Below are 23,163 nucleotides of genomic sequence, written 5' to 3'. Positions count from 1 at the left end.
AATAAGTGCATTTTTCAAGAGTGATAATGAAACTTTTGCTACAGCAGTTCTTTCAGTTTGACTACTTCAAACCAAGTCTTGGCATGAATTATTGGTTAGGCATTTTAGTAAGATTCGCCTCGACTGTTTCTCTTTGGTCAAGTTAGCACGTTTTAACTGATTTTGGGTACTGTTCTAGTAATTGAAACTAGGCATTCTACTGTGGTAATGGTGGTGATTTTTGTAACTTTTGAGCTCTGCTTTCTTGTCTCCAACCTGCCAGCCCAAGCATTCTGTGCATCTGTGCTGCTGCTTCACACACAAACTTAATTCTGAACGTGAAATCCTATCCAGTTGACAAGTTGTAAAAAACAAACACAACAGCTGATATCTCGGGAAACATTTCGGTTGGTAGCTAATGCCGACTAAAATTTTTTACCCACCCGTGGGAGATAAGGGGTACTGAGGAAGTTTAAAACACATCAAAACGTTAATGAAAGTTTTAGAGGTATTGCATCACTACAGTGTTAGTATAGAAAGTGACATCATTCATTGATAACGTAAAAATTAACTTAATCAAATTGGAAGCATCTTAAAGATACTAAGAAGAGTATTTGAAGTTGAACAGAGTACGAATATATCTCCCTATCACTGTGTGAACGGGGCCACATGGAGATGACTGACAAAAAGTACAGATAGTACTCTTAGTTCCACAAGGTTAATGATTTCTACTGATTTTCATGTGGTGATATGCAGGCAGAAGAAGCTGGCAATGACATAGTCTTGCTAAATACCCAAACTACCTCTGAAATTAGAGACCACTGACAAACTGGCTCGTCATTTGTATATTCTGCGTATTTAGTCGCCGTAGATCCTGAAACTTAACTCCTAAGAGGCGGAAAATTCTTAATTTTGAGGTCAGTGGCAAGATATTTTGAGTACCTTGCCGGACTCTGGACTTGCGTATTAGGTACGTGGGAAGCCATGACTGGCATAAATTCAAGGGTGCCTTGAAGATGGCATACCAATGTTGCAGGTACTGTACCTTGTACTGGAGAAGGTTAGGTTTACTTCTGTAGCCAAAATAAAATATATATGCAACAAGTTTGCAAATTTGCATTCACTTTACACGTTTTAAAGGACATTACTACTGTATACTCTGGTTATACGGATGAAATAATGGAAGTGGGAATACAGGAAAGAGATTAAAACATTATTGTGGTAAGCGATGTAGTAGGAGTGACAAGGACGACTTATGGTAGTATCACCAAAACCTTTAACGGCCACATCAAACGGTTATAACTTTATTCCTCATTTGCATAAGGATATCTGTTAATAGGGCAATTTAGAGCAATAACACAGCTAACCCTGTAGCGGGGTAGCACCGTCAGTGCACCTCATGCGGTGCACTGTAGGCATTACTTAAGGTTCTTTGCAGCGTGCCTTTGGCCTCTGGCTGCAACCCCGTTCATTCCTTTTACTGTACCTCCATTCATAATTCTCTTCCATCTTGCTATCCACCTCTCCTGACAAGAAGTTTTTCTCCTGTTACACCTTTCAAACCTTTCTACTCTCAATTTCCCTTTCAGAGCTGAGTGACTCACCATAGGTCCCAGAGCCTGGTCTGTGGCCCAAATTCTGTATTCTGTTCTGTTCTATTCTTCACACAAATCTGTGTGACAGCATCAGTATTTTCCACACTGAGGAGACGTGACATCTCGAAATTGTATATAAAAATATTTATTCTCGTTCTCGAATTTTCGTTTCTGAAGTTATTCCTAATTCCCTGCACCTGCCAGGTTTATGGGGGTTGAGCTAACAGGTGTTATATTAACAATGAAATAATATTCCACCGTTCACAGGTGTAGCCACTGTTTATCTTCGCCTCCCTCCCTCCCTCCTCCTCTCCTCTCCTCCCCCTCCCCTCCCCCTTTTCATTATCCACAACACGTAAGAACCAGTTAGGAAAAGCACAAAACTATTATTATTATTATTATATCAAAAGGTACAGTTGGTGGTATCCGGCTTGACTTGAATGTCTGAAACTATAACTGGAAATGTAAGTGAACTTTCAGGCACAGAAGGTATCGATGTGTGCCTTCGTGATAAAGATTCTCAACAGTAATTAGATTTTCAGGCCTATTTCAAATTTGTGAGCTGAAAGATATCTCATTCTTGAAATATCACACAAGGCATATGAATCCAAAATCCGGAAGATAAGAAAAATGACTGTTTACTTTGGAATTCCACAAACCAGTCACTTTTCAATCTCATTTATAGAAAGTTGCAGCACATTTTTATCTAAATAAGAAATTATCTCTTTATTATATCTATATTTACTTCAAAGTCAAGCTTCTCTTCTAGTCTACTTTATCATTGATTAAGGAGCTACCAAGGTTGTCCGATTCGGGGTGAAATGTTCCAAAAGAATGGGTTAATGTAAGAATTGTTCCTTAGTAAAGGTAAATGTGATAGCGTGATTGTGTGGCTGGTCACTGAGTAGAGTATGTCTGAATGAGGGACAATTTGCTCGGAAATGGATGAAAGAAATATTTCTGACACAGTATAAGGGTAAAGATGACAGGAGTACCTGCAGGAATTACATGTGCATGACATTACTTAGAATATAAGGGAAGGTATATGGTGGGATTTTGATCTAGAAAGTAAGGTAGATGACAAAGGGTTTAATAGGCGAAGAGCAGTGTGGGTTTCAATGAGAATGGGTGTCTGTAGACTAACTATTTGTCATGAATGATTTATTTGAGAAGTATGAGAGTAAAGATAAATGATCATATGTGGCCTAAATGAACCTAGGAATAAGTTTGATGTAATGAACAGTCACAATGGGGTAAATATGAAGGTGACTGACTATAGGCGTAGAAATGGGAGTAAGACAAGGTTGTGTTTTGTCTCCTTGGCTATTTAATATCTCCGTGCAATGAGTGATGTAACAAATAAGAGGGAAGGTGGTAGAAGTAATTAGATGCGATTACATCATTGCCATAAAAATGACACTCCGGCCATGATATTTCAAAAGTTCGCCAGGAAAACAGAATCAAATTATCGAATAATACAGTATACTGAGTTCGGTTCGCTGTTACGGAAGAGCACTGAAACTCTCTGAAATGACGGCCACAGCAACTGAACAAATAACAACAATGCTATTTGTATTCTGGTGCATTTGACAACTTTCTGTTCGCTGGAACACCTGTTCAGCAACAGGTGTTGAACGAGCGCGAGGGATGTTTCGTAATTCCTTTATAATTTTATTGGATGTTGCTTAGTCATTAAGTTTCGATTTATGTCTACTTGTGCATGTCCTTTTTCCATTTTATTTTTTATATTTTTATTTTATAGTTTTCGTGCAGTAAACACATCACATAAAAAGCCTGTTAATCACTGTCTGTGCTACACATCGGTCTAGGGCAAACAACATAAGGAAACAATAGGCGCGATTTAATCTTACTTAGGACTAGCTCTCTACTTAACCATGGGAACACAGGACTAGCTCTCTACATAACCAAGGGAACACAGGACTAGCTCTCTACTTAACCAAGGGAACACAGGACTAGCTCTAAACTTAACCAAGGGAACACAGGACTAGCTCTAAACTTAACCAAGGCAACACAGGACTAGCTCTCTACATAACCAAGGGAACACAGGACTAGCTCCCAACTTAACCAAGGGACACAGGACTAGCTCTGTACTTAACCAAGGGACACAGGACTAGCTCTCTATTTAACCAAGGAAACACAGGACCAGCTCTCTATTTAACCAAGGAAACACAGGACCAGCTCCCTACTTAATCAAGAGAACACAGGACTAGCTCTCTACTTAACCCAAGGGAACACAGGACTAGTTCTCTACTTAATCAAGAGAACACAGGACTAGCTCTCCACTTAACCCAAGGGAACACTGGACTAGTTCTCTACTTAACCGAGGGAACACTGGACTAGCTCTCTACTTAACCTAGAGAACACAGGACTAGCTCCTTACTTAACCAGGGGAACACAGGACAAGCTCTCTGCTTAACCAAGGGAACACAGGACTAGCTCTGTACTTAACCAAGGGAACACTGGACTAGCTCTCTACTTAACCTAGAGAACACAGGACTAGCTCCTTACTTAACCAGGGGAACACAGGACTAGCTCTCTACTTAACCAAGGGAACACAGGACTAGCTCTCTACTTAACCAAGGGAACACAGGACTAGCTCTCTGTTTACCGGTCTAGGGTAAACAACTAAAGGAAACATCAAGCCTGATTTAATCTTACTCAGGACTACTATCCATTTCATGGACTGCGAGTTATCGTTTTTCTTAAATATCTTTCAAACTAAGTATTTGATTGAAATGGTGCTTTGACAGTGTACAAGACACCTACCGCTAATTTTTGGTTATATAGTGCATTGTCAAATGGTGTTAGTTGAGGCATTTAACTCTTGACTTACATGGTGTTGCCAAGCATCGCCAAACTACGCATTCGAACGCCCTTTATCCGAGGCCACCGAGAGTACAAGGCCATTTCACCCGGGCATTTAAATCCCTTCTACGTTTCGTATGTAGGCTGACCGTGCTGAGACTTAAGTAGTCCTTCCGGGTCACTGATCGAGAGAGGTCACGCTGCTTGGAGTCAAATTCTAACGTGAAATTTAGGATAATACATTTAAGTGCTGGTGCATTTTAAGTGGCTCTATATGAGTTTATGTGGTGGAACAATTATTGAATTTGAAAAATAATATTTAAAGAAGAAAAAGACTAACAGAGTTTTTGTGTACAATACCACACGTGCTTGCTCCTGGAAGAAGATGCCTTACAAGTGCTGCGTACCTAAATGCAAGGGAAATTACGACAACGGACCGAAAGTTAATATTTTCAGGTTTCCTGAAAATGAAGAAGTGAAAGAGAAATGGCCAAGGAACATCAAGAGAGAAAATTTTCGTCCTACGGAGAATCATCGGGTATGCTGATCATTTGTTAAGCATCTCTCTCTCTCTCTCTCTCTCTCTCTCTCTCTCTCTCTCTCTCTCTCTCTCTCTCTCTCTCTCTCTCTCTCTCTCCGTGTATCTGTCTATTTCATATATATATATATATATATATATATATATATATATATATATATATATATATATATATATATATATATATATATATATACATATATATATATATATATATATATATATATATATGTATGTATGTATGTATGTATGTATATATATATATATATATATATATATATATATATGTATGTATATATATATATATATATATATATATATATATATATATATATATATATATATATATATATATATATATATGAAAAGATGGACAGCACTTTTACTAGTTTTAGGGTAGACGTGTGTATATATATATATATATATATATATATATATATATATATATATATATATACATACTATATGTGTGTGTATATATGTATATACATACATATGTGTATATATGTATGTATATATCCAATGATATTACTTGTCAGATTATATTAATTTTATTATAATGTGTACTTGAATCGCAAAAATATGTTGCTATACAAGTACAGTTAATTGCAGTGTATGGGTAATAGGCTAGCATAAAACTTTATTTCAGTTTTTAGTATGATGGTATTATTTTTTACAGTTTTTGGAATATATGACGGTTTCCTTCGGTAAAATAGATGGTCTTAGAAATAAAAATTTATTTTTTCAATGAAATATTTGATACGTTTCCTGACTGTCGCATATCATTGCACTTGCAGGTTTGTGAACAGCATTTTCATCCTGATGATATTGTGAGGGAAACTTCTATTGTGGATGAACAAACTGGAAGGAAAATAACTGCAAAATTAACGCATCCATATATTAAAGAAAATGCTGTTCCCACAGTGTTTCCAAACTATCCTCAATATTTGAACAAAACTGAACATCGAAGAGAGTCACCCGATTCTAAAAGACGAAGAATAGAAGAAACCGCAATCAAGGTAGCAATTGAAAGCAGTATATCGGATGGTAAGGAATACGAAACGCAAATTGGATTTAGGGATTTGCAAGAACTTTCGAGGAAACTTAAGCTGGATAAGTACTGGAACATAATTCACAAAGAACCTTATCTCTTGATTAGTCACATATCGCTTTCACCTTCTCCTAATATGATGATGTCTGTACTGATACATCCTGATAAATCTGTCCAGGCGTATATCGATAATGTGCCCGTACGTGAGTTGCACGACTATATCATTCCTTCTCGTGTGCAAGATACAAATACCATTGAAGTCATGTTACAAGAGATGAGAAAGTATGACAGACAAAGTAGCTCTTCCATAAACCCAGTTGCTGTTATTCAATTAATTTTAACTTTTCTAATCACTATAATAGACAAACCATTCAAGCATTCAGTGACTTTGAAATTTATCTTTGAGCAACTAAACTTGATGACTCAAAAGAGCATTCAGTATTCCACAGATCTTTTGGTTTCTTCATCTTTGCTATGCAATATTTCACCTCGAGGTTACAGATTCTTTAGGGATAGAAGAAGATGGTTCATTTTACCCAGTATGTCAACGATCAGGCGGGTTTTTATATCTAAGCAACTTAGTCCAGAAATAGAGCAGTATGATGATCATTTTCTTTCGTATATCAGGCAAAAATCAAAATCATTACAACCCACAGACAAAACAGTAACATTAATGATTGACGAGATACATTTAAAACCTTTTTTTGATTATAAGGGAGGTGCTGTAATAGGATCTGCATTTAACAGTAATGAAGCAGCAACCACTGCATATGCTTTCATGATAGGTGCTGTTCTATCAAAATTTCGAGATGTGGTACATATTATTCCGGTAAAAACTATAAAAGCAGAAACGCTATTCAATGTTATAAAAAAAGTAATACTAGGGTTGGAAAAAATTGGATTTAAAGTAATCAGTGTCATTACCGATAATAATGCGATAAATGGAAAAGCGATGTCGCATTTTGCAACCCCACCAAAAGCTGTCAATTGCCTATCCCCATCCAGCTGCAAAATTCAGACCTTTGTTTTTCTTGTTTGATACTGTACACATACTGAAGTGTGTCAGAAATAACTGGTTGGGTCTCAAAGATGAATCCAAAACAATGGTATTTCCAAAATTTCCATTCAGCGAAATTTGTACTGAACCAAATGTATCCTTTGCTCCCTAGAAATCATTAGAGGATTTGCATTTAGTAGAGTCAGAATTATTGTTAAGACAGTCTTATAAGTTAACAATAAAAGCATTGCGGCCATCGTCATTTGAAAAACAAAACGTGAATTTAGTCCTAAAAATTTTTAATGAATATATTATTCAAGCAATGCGAAATATTGGAAAAGAGAAAAAATTGCCTAATTACAATGATACAGCAAATTTTATAGAGATATTTTGGATTTGGTGGTCAATAGTTAATGTAAAGTCAATATTCAAAGGGAAAAGAATTAATAATGAATACTGTACCCCACTTACGTGTGATGAAAATGATAGAAAATACAATTTTCTGTTAAGATTTCTAGACTGGTTAGATAATTGGGAGAAAATTCCAGGAGGAAAATTAACAAGGGAAACATTCACATCGTTAAAGCACACAACGTATGCAATTATTGAATTAACCAAATATTGCAAAGATGAGCTTAATCTGAATTATATTCTTCCAGGAAAATTTCAAACAGATCATTTGGAATCCAGATTTGGGGAATATCGACAACTTGCTGGGGGAAATTATAACATATCAGTTAGGCAAATGTTTGAATGCGAGAAGAAAATTAGAAAAATATCATTAATGAAAATGGTTTTACCCTTCCAGGGAAAAGGTATCACACTAAAAAATTTTATTGAGATAAATTGGGCAAACATGAATAACTCTGAAATAGATGAATCTTCTGATATTGATATTAAGGTAACACAACATGATATAGAAGGATGTAATGGTGTTCTTCCTGTTATAACTTATTTAGCAGGTTACTGTTGTTACAGTGTAAATAGAAAAATGAAATGCAAATCATGCCTAGAGATCTTAACAAGAGCTGAAGTTACCAACGAATTTAGATTATACAAAGGGTGTCAGCAGAGGGTCCTTGTTTTTCCCTGACAGCGCAACAATAAATATAGTGAGATACAACTATATCATTGTAAATAAACTCACTCAGAATGACTCGTTCAAATCTTCAAGAAACCAGAGGCAGCTTGTTATGAATATCACTCTCGATATTCTAAAGGAAGATGATGCTCATTTCCATTTGGAAGAATGTGAGAATGGTCATCCACTAGAGAAAATAGAAAAAATTATTGTCTGGGCATCAACGAATTCTCTCTTAAATAACTATTGTCAGAAGGAAAATGACTCTATTCAAGCACAGAAAACACAAGTGTCTAAAGAAAAGAAGAGAAAACTGCAGACTTTAGCAAAGTATGCGCATAATTATTTTATTGCATGTTTTTTAGTATATATGTGTGTGTATGTATACATTTTTTTGTAAGAGGTCAGGCCCATACACACACACATTATATATATATATATATATATATATATATATATATATATATATATATATATATATATACTGCAGACTAGGCCTATAGGGGAACTGCAGTATAAAAATAAAAAAACGCGCCATGCTAGCTACCTCCGGGGTGGTGGGAAAAGTTAGCTAGTTAAATGTGTAGTTTTCTTTTATTTCACTTCAAAATTAATTTTGCAGAATATATGCCCTTGCTCTCTCTCTCTCTTTGTACAGTATTTCTCACTCTTATACTGTATAGCATATTCATACATATTGCATACATGCATACATACATACATACATTATATATATATATATATATATATATATATATATATATATATATATATATATATATATACATGTATGTATGTACAATGCATAAAACCTTCAGGTAATGAGTTCCTCACAGACTTACAATGTCACCAGCCCACCCAGTGTTTGATGGCCAGGTCAGCCTACTTAGGACGACGCGGCCGGAGGGTGAATAGGCCTCCTTCTCTCGGTGGCCTTGCTTTATCCCCATCCCGTTCTTCCCTCTCAAACCTCCTCATCCCTCCCTCAAACCACTTTTCTGGCCTCCCCATCTCCACCCCGACTTTCCTGTCTGTGGGGGATAACAGACGTTCGGTTGCCTAGATTAGTCCTGCTGACTCATGCGACTTTGCCTTTAAAACTCAAGAGTAAACGCCCTAACTAACACCATTTGACAATGCACTATATTACCAAAAATTAGCGGGAGGCGTCTTGTACACTGTGTCAAAGCACCATTTCGATCAAATAATCAGTCTGAAAGATATTTGAGAAAAACGATGACTCGCGGTCCCTGAAATGGATAGTAGCTCTCTACTCAAGCAAGGGAACACAGGAATACTAAAGGCAAGAAACTGGGAATAGCTCAGAACAGCGTCGTTTCATATCTAAATCCGGTGACATAAATAAGAATAAAGTATTTAAACCCCCCACAGGAGTGTGATACAATCTATTGATCCAAAGTATGTGTTTAAAGAACGAATTTTTAGATGGTTTAAGTTAGCTTATATTTAAGTAGGCAGTTACATTCTTCCACAAGAACTACTTTACTATAGTTATTTTCCTTGACCTAACTATTGCATTTGAAAGAGTAGAATAGAATGTAATATAGAATTTAGGCCAATGGCCAAGCGCTGGGACCTATGAGGTCATTCTTAGTTGAAAGGAAAATTGACAACAAGAATGTCTGAAAGGTGTATCAGGAAGAACACCTCGCAGTTGCACTCTGAAACAATTGTAAACGATTGTGGGAATTCAGATGGAAGAAAAAGAATATGAACGGAGGTACGGTAAAAGGAATGAAAGAGGTTGCAGCTAGGGGAGATTGAAAGCGTTGACAGGGAAATACCCGTACATAAACATGAAACGTTTACTATTGCCGTAATTGGATCCAGATGAACTCATTCTTAGTTTCATACCAAGCCAATACAAACTTTTGAAGTGAAACCGATTAATTTCAGGTGTTCGAAAAGGCTCAGTGTTACAGTCCCTATTTATTCACGCTTTCTTTAATGCCTTATTAAATACTAGGAAAACATTTGAGACCCTAATTGCAGATGATGACGCAAGTCGCTTCTGAATTGCATGGTTTGAAGCGTGGGTAAGATTCATTCAATGCCGTGTGAATTGTTTTTGTAACTTGCTGATAATCAACTTGTATTTAAAGGACCTAAAAGGGGACTAATGTTATTTACTCCCAAACATGTTTACATTTTAAAGGATTGTGTTTCATTTGCAGAAATGAATGAATTACCTTGGTATTTTCACCAATAACAAACTTAGATTTGCATTGAAAACCAGAAAAGTGTGTAGAAGGTTGATCAAGTGCGAGTTTTTTCCCTTTTGGAGAGAGAGAGAGAGAGAGAGAGAGAGAGAGAGAGAGAGAGAGAGAGAATCCTTTGGTCAATGCTGACGAGATCACTCTTATGATTAACAAGATACTAGTGAGTGTAATATTACACCAGTCGTAAAATTTTATCCATCGCTGAGTCACACGTGAACACACTCGCAGTACTCGTCCGGGATGAAAATTAGAGCAAGGACAGATAAGGGAATTGAAACAGCGAAGAAGAAGAAGAAGAAGAAGAAGAAGAAGAAGAAGAAGAAGAAGAAGAAGAAGAAGAAGCTTTCAACGAGAATCTCCTCAGCCGAGACCAGCGGTTCTGAACCTGGGGTACCTGTACCCCCAAGGGGCACGAAACCTTAAACCGGGGGGTACGGAACATGATATCCAGTGCAATGGTACTGTATATTAACCATGAGAAAGTAAAACATGTATTTTCCTAAATTTTTTCCTACTATAATTGTTTCAATTACTTTTTTTAAAGTAATTGATGACATGCGTCTGACACTTTCAAAGAAAGAAGCTCGTTTGAACGTCATCGTTAATGAGAAACAACAGACGAGCCACTAAAAATGTGTTGGTGTGCACTGTGTAGTATTACTCATAATTACTGTTATTATGTGCATTCATTGTATCCTGCGAATTGACACTTTTCATTTGAAATAAAAAAGCACCTTCGTTCAATAATCGAATACATCTAATAATTTCTCAGCAAGGTTTGTATCATTGATCCTTTTCATGATTGTATTGTATTTATATTGGATGGGAGGGGGCTGGGGTTGGTCTAGAACGAGTGCGTACCAATCCCTTATCCTGGGTGTATACGCCAAGTGAGATTCGATTACATTATAACAGACCTCTTTAACGCCAACGAACAGAATACGTTTAAAAAAAAAAAAGACGTAAATTGAAGCCTGATGTCGTCTACTCAAACCTCCTACTTAAGTTACTTTGTAAGTCTTCCCACAAAAACATTGGCAGCTGCATATCACACGAGTATGTTATGCGTCTAGTGTTCAGACTTACATATATGATACTCGTCATGCAAAGATCAGCCCTTATACTGCTGGTTAGGAGACTGACAGATGATTCAGTCTTTCATTATAGTAAACTTTGTGAGCAACATGCGAAAAATTATGTTACATTCTTATTTCCACATTCTATAGCCTCAGTGAAATACAAACGTAAAAATTGGTTCAATTATCTTGTTTCGATGCGTGAATTTTGAATACTTATTGTTGTCTCAGATACAAGTCCAAGTTATTTTGCCGTTACTATCGTTTTTATAAGTGTGTTCTGCTATTCTTTTACTATTGTCGATGTACTTTTCCTGTTCTTCTTTTTATATGTGGCTCGTAAATAATATTACGTTTCCCGTTCAGATATACTGTTCATTTATACTATTATAATCGCACATCATCACTCGTAAGAAACAATAATAAACTATCATGCGTTTAGTGCTCATATTAGCTCTTCTGCCATTGTCATTTTTTGTATATACCAATAAATATTTATCTAATCTGATATGCACTTGTAAGGAACAATGCACCTTTATATTTTTCGTACCCCAGTTAACTCCTTTGTCATTTCATATATAGAAATTGATATTTATGTATCTAATCTGATTGTGTACTATTTTCTTTTTCCTCTAACTCTCTCATACCTCATCCTTCTTGTCACTGATTAAGTCATGGCGGATATTGTCATTGATTGATGTGTGCATTGAAGCCAACAGAATGGAGGTTGCATGCAACCGAGAAGATCTCATCAACAATGACTCATGTAATATTCCCAGAAGTGATATAGCCTAGTGGTGAAGGTAAGTTCATCCATTTTGGAGAAACTGGGTAATATTTGACTAATGCCTTTCTTTTTCTTGTTCATCATCAGTTCAGTTGAAGCGGATAGGAATCTGTTACTAAAACACACGCACGCACACACTTAGGAAGCATCTGCAGAAGGGATTCGAACTATAAGTGATCAAGCAACAAATGAAGCAAACGGTGATAGGCCTAGAGGTGACAGCCATGTGGCGGAAGCAAGTTCATCATTGTTAGAGAAACGGTAATATTTGACGTAAATCTTTTTTATTTTTTTATCGTCTGTTCTGTGAAATCGAATAGGTATCAGTAGAAGGGATTCGAGCTGTAATTCATCAGACAACAAATTAAGCAAATTGTTGAACTGGTAGCAATGACGTTAGCCTAATTTTGTATGAATGAAGCTCTCATTGTCAAAGTCACGAGTCGGTTATTTTGCAATGCATATAAAAGCAGTACGTGCCCGTCAGTAAATGGCTCGTTTTAAAAGCACGTTGCATGCTGACAGATCCTTCATAGATGTGAGGACAATTATTTGTGAAAATAAGCAATTACCTTTTAAACCGAACGGGTGATTAAGACCTCAGTTTCACCAACTGCTGTTTTGGTCCCATCAACTCAGATTTATTTGACTCATTAGGCCTCAGTAAGTGCAATCAGGTGTTGTGATAGACATTATTAATGGCCAGTTATTTAAAATTTACATAATAACACAATTTTGTAAGCCTGCTCACTTAGATAACAAACAGCTTACGAGTGTTTTGTACGCGTGTTGAGACTAGGACTAAGGGCCTGTTAGACCATTGCATACACCGCTTCCTTACTTGATAAATTAATTAACTTGTACAATAAGATATTTTCATTGTTTCCTCATATCTGGGAATATCCTCGTAGTGAATCTTAGTCCAGAAGCTTTACATTGATTCGTCAGTGTTATTCAGTGATACTATCGACCTCCATTCTCGTGACTAGGTCAAGTGCTCTTCGGGTGGAGGATCGATGAGATTAATACGATTTTTTTAAAACTACAGATTTACGATAAAAGAACCATAAACTGGAAAATATTTATACAAACAAAATGATGCAAATTCCACTTGTAAATATCATCCTAACTTACAAAATCGACGAAACTATAGGGATAAAATATACCAACGAACCACAACAGCCTGAAACGTCAAAATGGTCTGTGATGTGAGTTTCACGTGACGCGATAATTGTCCTTCACACTTGCTCGTCTCATACGGCGATCTGATCAAGTTGCCGAACAAAATAATCTTCTTGGAGTCATTCTCCTATTTTATATTTCCTAGTGCTTCTGCTTAAAAGACAGTAGAATACAAGATCAACGTAAAATTTTAAAAATATGCCTAAAACTTGTCTTATCTCAAGACAAAAATGGACAAAAATTGCAATTACTAGGTTCTATAAATTTATATGATGATAAAATACAGCCTCGTATAGAAGAATTTTAATAACATTTCCACTCTTGATATGTTTTTAAATAAAAAAAATATCTCTTGTGAGATGACCTCAAATCTACCTGATAAGCTTAAGCTGCAATTATGTTCAATAACCCTCCGTTTTAACTCACCAAATATACGCGTATATGCCTTAGTAGAAGTGCTATGCCTCATGACGTCCAAGAATGAAGGATCGTAGGACTTTAAAAATAGTAAATAATTGGAATATTATCAGTTACAGGGTGTTTTAGGAGCAAGAGCCCGTGCCAACACATAGCTGGCTGTTACAACCAGATTTGACGATGCGTTTATGAAATATGCATACGGTATACTTAGCCCTGTGACTGTATACATAGGCCTATTCAATTCTGTGATAACAGATGCATATAGGTGTTTCCCTTCTGTGACAATAGACGTACTAGCGTAAACGTGTTATCACGGAAGGAATGCGACAAGTGTTGCCTGAGGAAAAAGTTATTACTTGTTATCTAAATCCAATTATATTAGGTGATATCGTCTGTGCAAGATATCACATATTACAGTGGATTTTGACACATACCCTGCCAAGAAAAACAAATTCCTAGCGATATCTGCCAACAGAAAAAATATACATTCTTTTTAATAGCATTATTATTAATAATAATAATCTTAAACATTCCTGAGTTATCTGAATCACAAATATTCATATATTCCGCCGTCACGTCAAATATGCCGTATGCTCTCGCGTAGGCTATAATCTCGGAAACACCTGTCATAAGGTTTCGTCCTGTCAATCACCTCTGGAAATTAGCCTAACGCTTACGATTGACATGAACTAAGGCGGTACTTTTGTCTTTTTCTTGCTATATAACAATACAAAACTGTTTTAAATCACGGAAGCACGATCTTAGTACTATGTATCTTTGGCGTAACCACCCCTAGTACTATATACCACTGGCGTAACCATTCCTGGTTAAAATTAAATCATTTTTAGGCCATGTACTTGCAAGAACAGAGATTACTGTTTACTTTGTATATTTTGTATTATGTCACGTTGTGGACAAATTTGTACTAATTATTGTATACTTTTGTCAATAAAATAACTAACTAACTAACTACCTCTGGTGAAACCACTCCTGGTACTATGTACCCCTAGCGTAACCACTCCTAGTGCTATGTACATCTATGTACATCTGGCGTACCCACTCCTAGTACTGTGTACCTGTGACGTAATCACTCCTAGTACTATGTACTTCTGGCATAATCACTCCTAGTACTATGTACATCTGGCATAACCACTCTTAGTACCACATACATTTGGCGTAGCCATTCCTATAGTACTCTGTACCTCTGGCGTACCTTTCCTAGTACTATGTACCGTTAGCCTAAAAACTCCTAGCAACATGCACCTCTGGCACCATTCCTGGTTCTATGTACTGTTCGTAACTAAATCTATAGCCATCTTTACATCAGACTAACGATTCCCGCCTAAAGTAAAATTAAATCATTTTTAGACAACGCGATGTTAAAGGAAAACGTTTCCTCTTTTACTCTCCCTACTTAGAAATGAGATTTTTCACCTCTCTCTCTCTCTCTCTCTCTCTCTCTCTCTCTCTGCATAAGGTGCTTCTCGAAGATCAAAATAATGTACACCTGACTTCATCCAACCACTGAATTACGAGTGCTGTTTCTTTCACTTCCCCTGCTGAGTTAACCAGATGTTTCTTTCACTTCCCCTACTGGGAAACCAGTGTTTTACCACCCCACACAACAGTTCTCTCTCTCAAGTACGAGTGCTGTTTCTTACACTTTGCCCACGGGGATACCAGCTGTTTCTTTCACTTCCTCTACAGGGAAACCAGAGTTTTTACACCCCGCCTCTCTCTCTCTCTCTCTCTCTCTCTCTCTCTCTCTCTGAAGCACGAGTGCTGTTTCTTCCACTTTGTTCACTGGGAAACCAGAGTTTTTACCTCTCTCTCTCTCTCTCTCTCTCTCTCTCTCTCTCTCTCTCTCTCTCTCTCTCTCCCTGTGTCTGGCTTTTGTCTTCTCAAGGGCACAGTGAAGGTCTGCTAGGGGCGTTCCACCCAAAGGTGAGCTGTCTTCAAAATTCATTCTGGTCACGATATCTTCCAGTTGAGGGTCATTGTCCTTCATAGAGCTTTCAAGTTCACGATCACCGTCCTGCATAGAGCTTTCCAGTCGTCAGCCAGTGTCCTTCATAGTGCTTTCCAGGTTTCCAGTTGGCGGTTAAGTAGCTGGGTATACGTCATCTCTCTCTCTGTGGTTCTCTCACGGGAGGACAAAGGGCCTAAGGCAACATGACTCTCAGATCCTTTCCAAGCGCCTTCTCTGCCTCCCAGAGCGTTAATGCACACACACACACACACACACACACACACACACACACACACACACACACACACACACACACATATATATATATATATATATATATATATATATATATATATATATATATTGAAAGTAAAATTATTATATTACAGTATAGGCTTATAATTTTTAGGGTTTCCCAAGTAGAGTATCCCAATGTGTTATATTGTATGAGTGAAGTTTGCTTTGAGAATTATTATTATTATTATTATTATTATTATTATTATTATTATTATTATTATTATTATTATTGAAGGTGAACTAATATGCCTAAAATCCTTAGTTTTTTTGTCAGTGTATGACGTCACAGAATCACACTTTATGCATATTTACATTTTCTTCATGCTTATTCGTTCTATCTGTTCCTTCCTCTCCTTATCTTCCAGTTTAAATATTACCTATTCCTGTTGCTGATATCACTATCAATGCTTTTTTTTATTCCTTCCATCCTTGAGAAGGAATGAAATAAAATAATTTATCTTAAATATAATGCAATCTAACTCAATTTTTATCTAGATTCAGTTAAATTTCCTTCCTTTCTTCGTCCCCGTTTCTTCTCTGAGGGCTAAATTCGACTTTTTCCTCCTTCGTCTGTGGCTACGTAATTCTCACTCATTTTTTCCTCTCACCGGTCAACTTTCCCACTCCCCTTCCCCCACCACCTCCCCAGCTGGTCTGTTAGACTGTTAAGCTCGCTGACAAAGTCCTGTTGCCAATTATGGCAACTTTGTTATCGATGTGGTGGACCGCTTCCTGCCTCTTGACTCTCTGTTTCCTCGGAAGAATCTCCAGCTGGTATACGGGCCTCTACGACCCTAAGTACAGTTAACTTTTGATTGAATTGGACCCTTCGTGAGAATGGAATCTCTTACCTAACCTTTTCTAAAGACTGTTTTTACACAATATTGTGAAATAATGGCCCCTTTCTATTTTCGCCATTGTTAGGTGGCAGTTTTTCATTTCATTTAATTTTCTATCAAATGTTCTCTTTAAATTATTATCACGTCATACCTTGACTTTGTGTCATTGTAATTTTTTTCCTCGTGATTTTTTTATCATCATCAGCATCTTTCAACTGTCAGTTATAGCTCATATCATTCATGAATAAGTCGCTCTTCTATTATCAGTTCTTGAATAGATTTGTCTTTTGTTATTTCTTGAATATCTTCATGCTTTTATAGTTTGGGTACCGTAATATTACTGCCATTAATCCATGAGCTAAAATGACCACATCGTCTTTTAAGAGATTGTCTCACATCCTCTTGACAGTTAGAAAGTTGTCCTATATTATTTCATTTATATTTTGGATGGTCTGTTGAAAACATTCTTATCATTTTAGTACTGTCACAAAAAGATTTTATGTCAACGGATTAAAATTTTTCCAATTTACCATCGGCTTCACATCAGTTAGTTGTTCACGGAATATCTGTTCCACCGTCAATTCTGCCTATATTTTACAAAATAGATTACCATGTAGGAGAATTAAATATAGTCATTGCTGGTACAGGTGCCTGTAGCCTATACTAGCTTGAGTGATAACTATATTTTTATCAAACTAAATGGGTTCTGTTTCTAGCTTACTGTCATTTTCAAGAGATAGAACTTTACTTTTATAATAGTGAGTTTACATCGACAATAATTGTACTAATTTGATTCCTGCTTGTTAGTGTAGTATACAATTTATGCATTCCTTACCTCCTGTAATATGTGCTCTGTGAAAATGTACACAATTTTTTAAAAACTGAAGCACAGTCTTTCAATCTGTGATCTTGCACACACCCACATACATACAATGTGCAATTTTTCTTATGCATTTACATTGCTAATGTTAAAATGTCTGACCTTCATAGCCTTTCCCGTGTTCTTCGTCTTCTGTGGTGAAGGCATAATAGTTTCATAACTTTTGTCTTGTTTTGATATTGCAACTTTCTTCTTATAATTTTCACCGTGGGTTCTCTCTTATATAAAGCCCGTAATATTCTACTTACAGATTTGTTTTCATTCAAAGCTTTTTAACGGCACTTCGGTGATTTATAAGAGAATCTTGAATTTTAAAAAATCTAAATATTGGTTATTTTGAATAATTATTTAAGTCACCTTTAAAAACTAATTAGGAAACTTATGCTTTATTTTCACCGTACGTACTGTATTAATTCTTTGTAAAACTTAAAAGTTTCATGGATTTTCTTGTTTAAATTCATGTCTACTATTCGTTCTTCCCTATTTTTTTCATCTTTTCAGTACAATAAATTGCAGTGTTCCAGTGTATCCCCGAGCTTTAGTCATCTATAGTTATCAATTTGTGCTGATATGCCGTTATATTAATACTTCCTGTTCTTATTCTTAAGGTTCAATTCCGGGTTAGAATCTTCTTTACAATGCAATGCAGTTTATACAGTGTATTTGTCCAGTAATCAATTTGCTCATCTTAGGTTTCCTCATTTTCTGACTGCTTTCCAGTTTGTTTTCAGTAATTCCCCATGATTGTATGTTTCTGTCATCTTTAATCCATTTTGTCTTCTCTTCTGCAAGCCATTTGCTATTTGATTAATGCCATATTTCTCTTTGTTTCCTTTCGTTTACGTTTTTCTCCAGGCATTTCCGTGGCCTTTTTACTTTTGTATGTTTGTGTACGTCACCAAAACACTGAATTTGACGCACAATAAGAGTACCTCTATCCCTCTTCCGTACGATCAGTTGACAAGATCCGCCTCCCAAGGTTCGACTGCGGAATATTGTATTTAATTTCATCTGTTACAAAATTTATTTGCTTATTTATATTTAAGTATATATTAAAACATATACAGAGGTGAATAAAGTATAATTACAAATATTTAAAATTATAAAATATAATTTTTGTATTGTTAGCGACATCTATTGAGTAAAATTTACAGCACCTAACGTACGGCCAGGTATTTTAAGTATAATCTCTATTATTGTTTCCACAGTGCAACCAAAATTTGTTTACTATTCTACAGTTGTCTGTCAAACTCCGACCAAGTAAGTTTGTATGTGTGCAATTTTGTGTCATGTGGTTTGTGGTATTGTCTCTAAATCACAAATGGTATATTGGTCGATTTGGGTAAAACCGGCTTAAAATAATTACTGGCAACGTAGAAATACTCAAAAAGTTGAAGAAATAAAAATAGTTTTCGTGTATAATACATAGGCTGTTGCCCCAAGCGCACGTGCGGCAAGGGTAGGGTTAGGGATAAGCCCTATAACCTAAGTTATGCCAGCATAGGATTCCCAATGCCCGCATAAGGAATCCTGGTATAGGATGACCAATACCAGCCTGGTCATCGATATACTATACCAGGTTTCCACTTACCACCCCAGGCATCAATTTGCCTTTAGCCCATGTTAACCAGCCTAGGCAAACCTTAATCTCTGTACACCTCCATAGATTACGGTATAACAGTTTAGGGTACCATTTAATTTTAAGACTGTCGTAGTTTATGCTGTTTCGGTATGGCAGGCTAAGTTCTGAATTATCTCAGTAGATTCGGTGGGTTTGTTAAATGGGTGTGTCCAGGAAATAGTGATGCTTCCTTCTAGGTTGCCTCATGTTGAAACCAGGTTTTTTTGAAAGAAGGAAACTGAGCTTTGCCATTAAGTGCTTACCTTTCGTGCAGATAATCGACATAGTAGTGGATGCCGGGTATTCTTTTTTTGCTTCTTATGCATTTAAGATGTAAACGATGAGTTTTCCATCAAATTATAGGTGCTTGCTGTCATGCAAATAGGTATTGTCATAAATAAGTTATGACATTCCCATATGCTTTTCACGCTGCTTGGGCGCTTTCAAAGTAAGAAGAGGGAAATCAGGGCTACCTTCTCATTCTACTTGTGCATGTTCTCCGGTTTGTGCTTATGTGAACAGAGTTTACATGTGACATGAGTCTGTCATATGATAGCCCTGGGGTATGAGTCTGTCATATGATAGCCCTGGGGTATGAGTCTGTCATATGATAGCTCTGGGGTATGAGTCTGTCATATGACAGCCCTGGGGTATGAGTCTGTCATATGATAGCCTTGGGTACCCCAGGGTGCTTTGGAAACGTGTGTGTGGATTGTGCTAATGCTTGGAATATTCCTGGCTCAGCACATCAGCATTTATAGTGTTTTCCAGACCTACTACTGTATTTGGTTTTAGCTGATTACAGGGAAGACTGTGATGGCAGAATATAGAGGGGAATTTGCTTGTTATGCTTAGGGGTTAACATGGGCCATGGTTTGCTATGTGGTACAAGTGGAGAAAGGCTAAGGAAGAGGCATGGATCAATGTGGATTGGAAATGGCATCCTTATATAAGTTTATGTTGGTTGGGTCCAGTATGGCAAAGCCCTTCCTGTCAGGTATGATGGTGCACCCTTGGTGAGGTGAGGTTAGGATGTAACCATTTTAAGTGGCATTTGACTGGGATATAGTTGAGGTGGTAGTAACTTAATAGGAATGTTTTTAACGTCTTCTTGAAAGAGCCATTTACTTAATTTAACCTAATGGTTATTGTACCGTAGATGGTGTGGCATGAAATATCCCTATAATCAAACAATCAGTCATATCTTCCTTTAATTTCAGCTGATTTATTTACATTCATTTATAATTTATGAACCACATTTCATTTGCAATTACTCAGAATGTGTCCATGGTCACTAAAGTTTATAATCCTCTTTGTCTTGACCAGTAATTTTTTTATGTCATCTCTCATTCATCACATGTGGGGTTTTGCAAGAGGAAGATGTAGTTTTGGGGTGTCATGCCAAGGCAGGTTAATACTACATCTTAGGTGAAGTTTGGTCATGTTAGTCTACACTGAGTGGAGACACCAAAAGATTAATGAAGGCCAGAGCCAGGTGTCAGTTACCTCGTTGAAATGTAGGTCAGTTCATTTCTCGTCATGTTGGTAGGCATACTGGTAAGGCGAAGCTGTTAAGATACTTAGGATGAATTTTAGACCAATTCATTTCCCACCTTACTGGTAGACCCAAGTTTAAGGTAATTTAATGATTAACGTAGAAGCTTAGCCTCTGCTAATGATGTGGAGTACTGTATTATGTTAATTGAACCTTATATGCTATATAATTTATGTCGAAAAGACAGGTGTGCTTATACGCAGCTTACAGCCCTTTTTAAAATACTGTATATGCTTAAACACTGAGGTTACGTTTGCAATTTTTTCATTGCATCATAGCCTAGGGTAAGAAAATAATGCATTAAATAAATGCTCTGAAATCTGTGATGCATCCCATGTATAAAGTTTTTATGTACAAGAAAGTCTCGAAACATTTTAATGTTACCTAATGAACAATATTTCATTTTACAAACTTCTCCCAATGACCATATATGTAGTACTTTTTCATGGCAGCAGATGAATGAATAATTAGCTGCTAGTGAGTGTAGACTCACATATCACCAGCAACCATCACTGACACTCCTTTACACATTTCACATTGGATGGTCTACTGTTTTACTTTTAGTAAACTGAATTTTGTGTTAAAAATATGACACTGGTTACACAAAGCTTAGACACTGTATTTTTATGCCTGAGTTACTTGAAACTACAGATATCTGAAATATTGTGTCGAAATAATAAAATTTTTTATCCTGAAAAAATTTTGCAGACATTTAGTTTAATTTTTCAATTTTTTTTCAGTAACGATGGTTATCAAAAAAGTCTGCTGCATTGGAGCTGGGTATGTTGGAGGTCCAACTTGTAGTGTCATAGCTTGGAAGTGCCCCGATATTCAAGTTACAGTAGTAGACAAGTCAGAATTGAGAATTAAGCAGTGGAATTCTGAGAAACTTCCTATTTATGAAGTAAGTGGTTTCTCTCCTTAATAAGGGTTAAAACCTATTTATGAAGTAAGTGGTTTCTCTCCTTAATAAGGGTTTACTTTTTTTATGATCAGTCATGGTACTTTATCACTCCAGCATCTAACGAGGTTTGCATACTGATTTTATGATTGTTAAAATTTTTCTTGTACTTTTCTTGTAAATGTTAATGCAACAATATTAGATTTTTAACTGAAGTGGTGGCCACTTTGTATTAAGATGCTGGTTTAATATTTTTATAAGTATCAACCCACAAATACAGATAACTTGGGAATTCCACCACAGTCACAAAACTAATGCTCTATAAATTATCTCTTTATTACTTACAATACCTAAAACTATATAAATTTTATGAATACAGTTGTTGTTAAACTATCTTGTTTTAGGGAATGTGTAGCTAAAAGAAACTTGAAGTTTGTACATGGTCACTATCGACACAGCCATCAAAACCCTAACTACATAAAAGTACACATTAGCAGTCACAACATTGAATGACCTGAAAGAGAAATTGGAAATACAGAATTGCTATACTGTACACAATTTAGATTACTTGAGAAACATAAGCTCATCATTCTCTTTTTTCTCTTTCTCTCTGGAGTTTCATTTCTGTAAGTGTGACTCTAATAGCATTATTATTAGAGTTGTAGTAATTATTTCATTTACTGTTTCTGTAACTATGTCTTTGGTAAAAAGTGAGGCACACTGGTTACAGTTTTAATAATGTTTATACACCAGTGCATTGTCAGTATGTTTTTTTTATACCAGTTTACTATTAAAATCAGTGTCTTCCCTTTTTCATTCAACCAGCCTGGCCTCGATAAAGTTGTGAAAGAATGCAAAGGGCGAAATCTTTTCTTTTCAACTGACATTGACTCGGCAATAAAGGAAGCTGACTTGATTTTTATCTCTGTCAACACTCCAACAAAAACTTACGGCATTGGGAAGGTGAGACATGTCGTATCTTTTTCCCTTTTTACAGTTCATAAAAAAGTTATTAATTCATACAGGTATAATGAAATTCAATGACTGCATCTAAAAACCTCTTTTACACATGTTTTGGTCATTATTAGGAAAGTGTTATTAATTTGGCAACATTGTCATCTGCTTGCCTTACTTTCCACATGGTCCCCACTAAGCTTTTGTCTTGTTTCAATTCAGGGTCGTGCAGCAGATCTGAAGTACGTGGAAGCCTGTGCCCGGAAAATAGCGGAAGTGGCTGAGAACAATAAAATTGTTGTAGAGAAGTCTACTGTCCCTGTGCGAGCTGCCGAATCCATTACTCATATTCTATCTGCCAACAGAAAGTTAAAT

At 36.4% G+C, this 23,163-nt stretch overlaps 1 protein-coding gene across 5 annotated transcripts in view; it reads left to right on the top strand.

Annotated features, from left to right (window-relative positions):
- The first annotated feature begins 12,026 nt into the window (after positions 1–12,026).
- sgl (UDP-glucose 6-dehydrogenase sgl) overlaps positions 12,027–23,163 on the top strand; it is a 30,238-nt gene continuing 19,101 nt past the window's right edge. The window contains exons 1-5 of one of the 5 annotated variants that reach the window (XM_067083311.1): positions 12,027–12,149; positions 12,258–12,431; positions 21,674–21,837; positions 22,660–22,797; positions 23,011–23,163. The exon at positions 23,011–23,163 is cut by the window's right edge and continues 12 nt beyond it. In XM_067083311.1, the coding sequence (XP_066939412.1) occupies positions 21,679–21,837; positions 22,660–22,797; positions 23,011–23,163 (450 nt within the window). In that variant the 5' untranslated portion in view covers positions 12,027–12,149; positions 12,258–12,431; positions 21,674–21,678. Of the gene's footprint in view, positions 12,187–12,257; positions 12,432–18,898; positions 19,018–19,656; positions 19,679–21,673; positions 21,838–22,659; positions 22,798–23,010 lie in introns of those variants that run through there. The other 4 variants (XM_067083309.1, XM_067083310.1, XM_067083308.1 and 1 more) reach the window with 4 other exon arrangements.

The sequence above is a fragment of the Macrobrachium rosenbergii genome, chromosome 40, assembly GCF_040412425.1.
Source record: "Macrobrachium rosenbergii isolate ZJJX-2024 chromosome 40, ASM4041242v1, whole genome shotgun sequence".
In the NCBI taxonomy this organism is placed as follows: Eukaryota; Metazoa; Arthropoda; class Malacostraca; order Decapoda; family Palaemonidae; genus Macrobrachium; species Macrobrachium rosenbergii.
The sequence above is the reverse complement of the archived record's forward strand: the minus strand, read 5'-3'. Positions and strand labels throughout refer to the sequence as shown.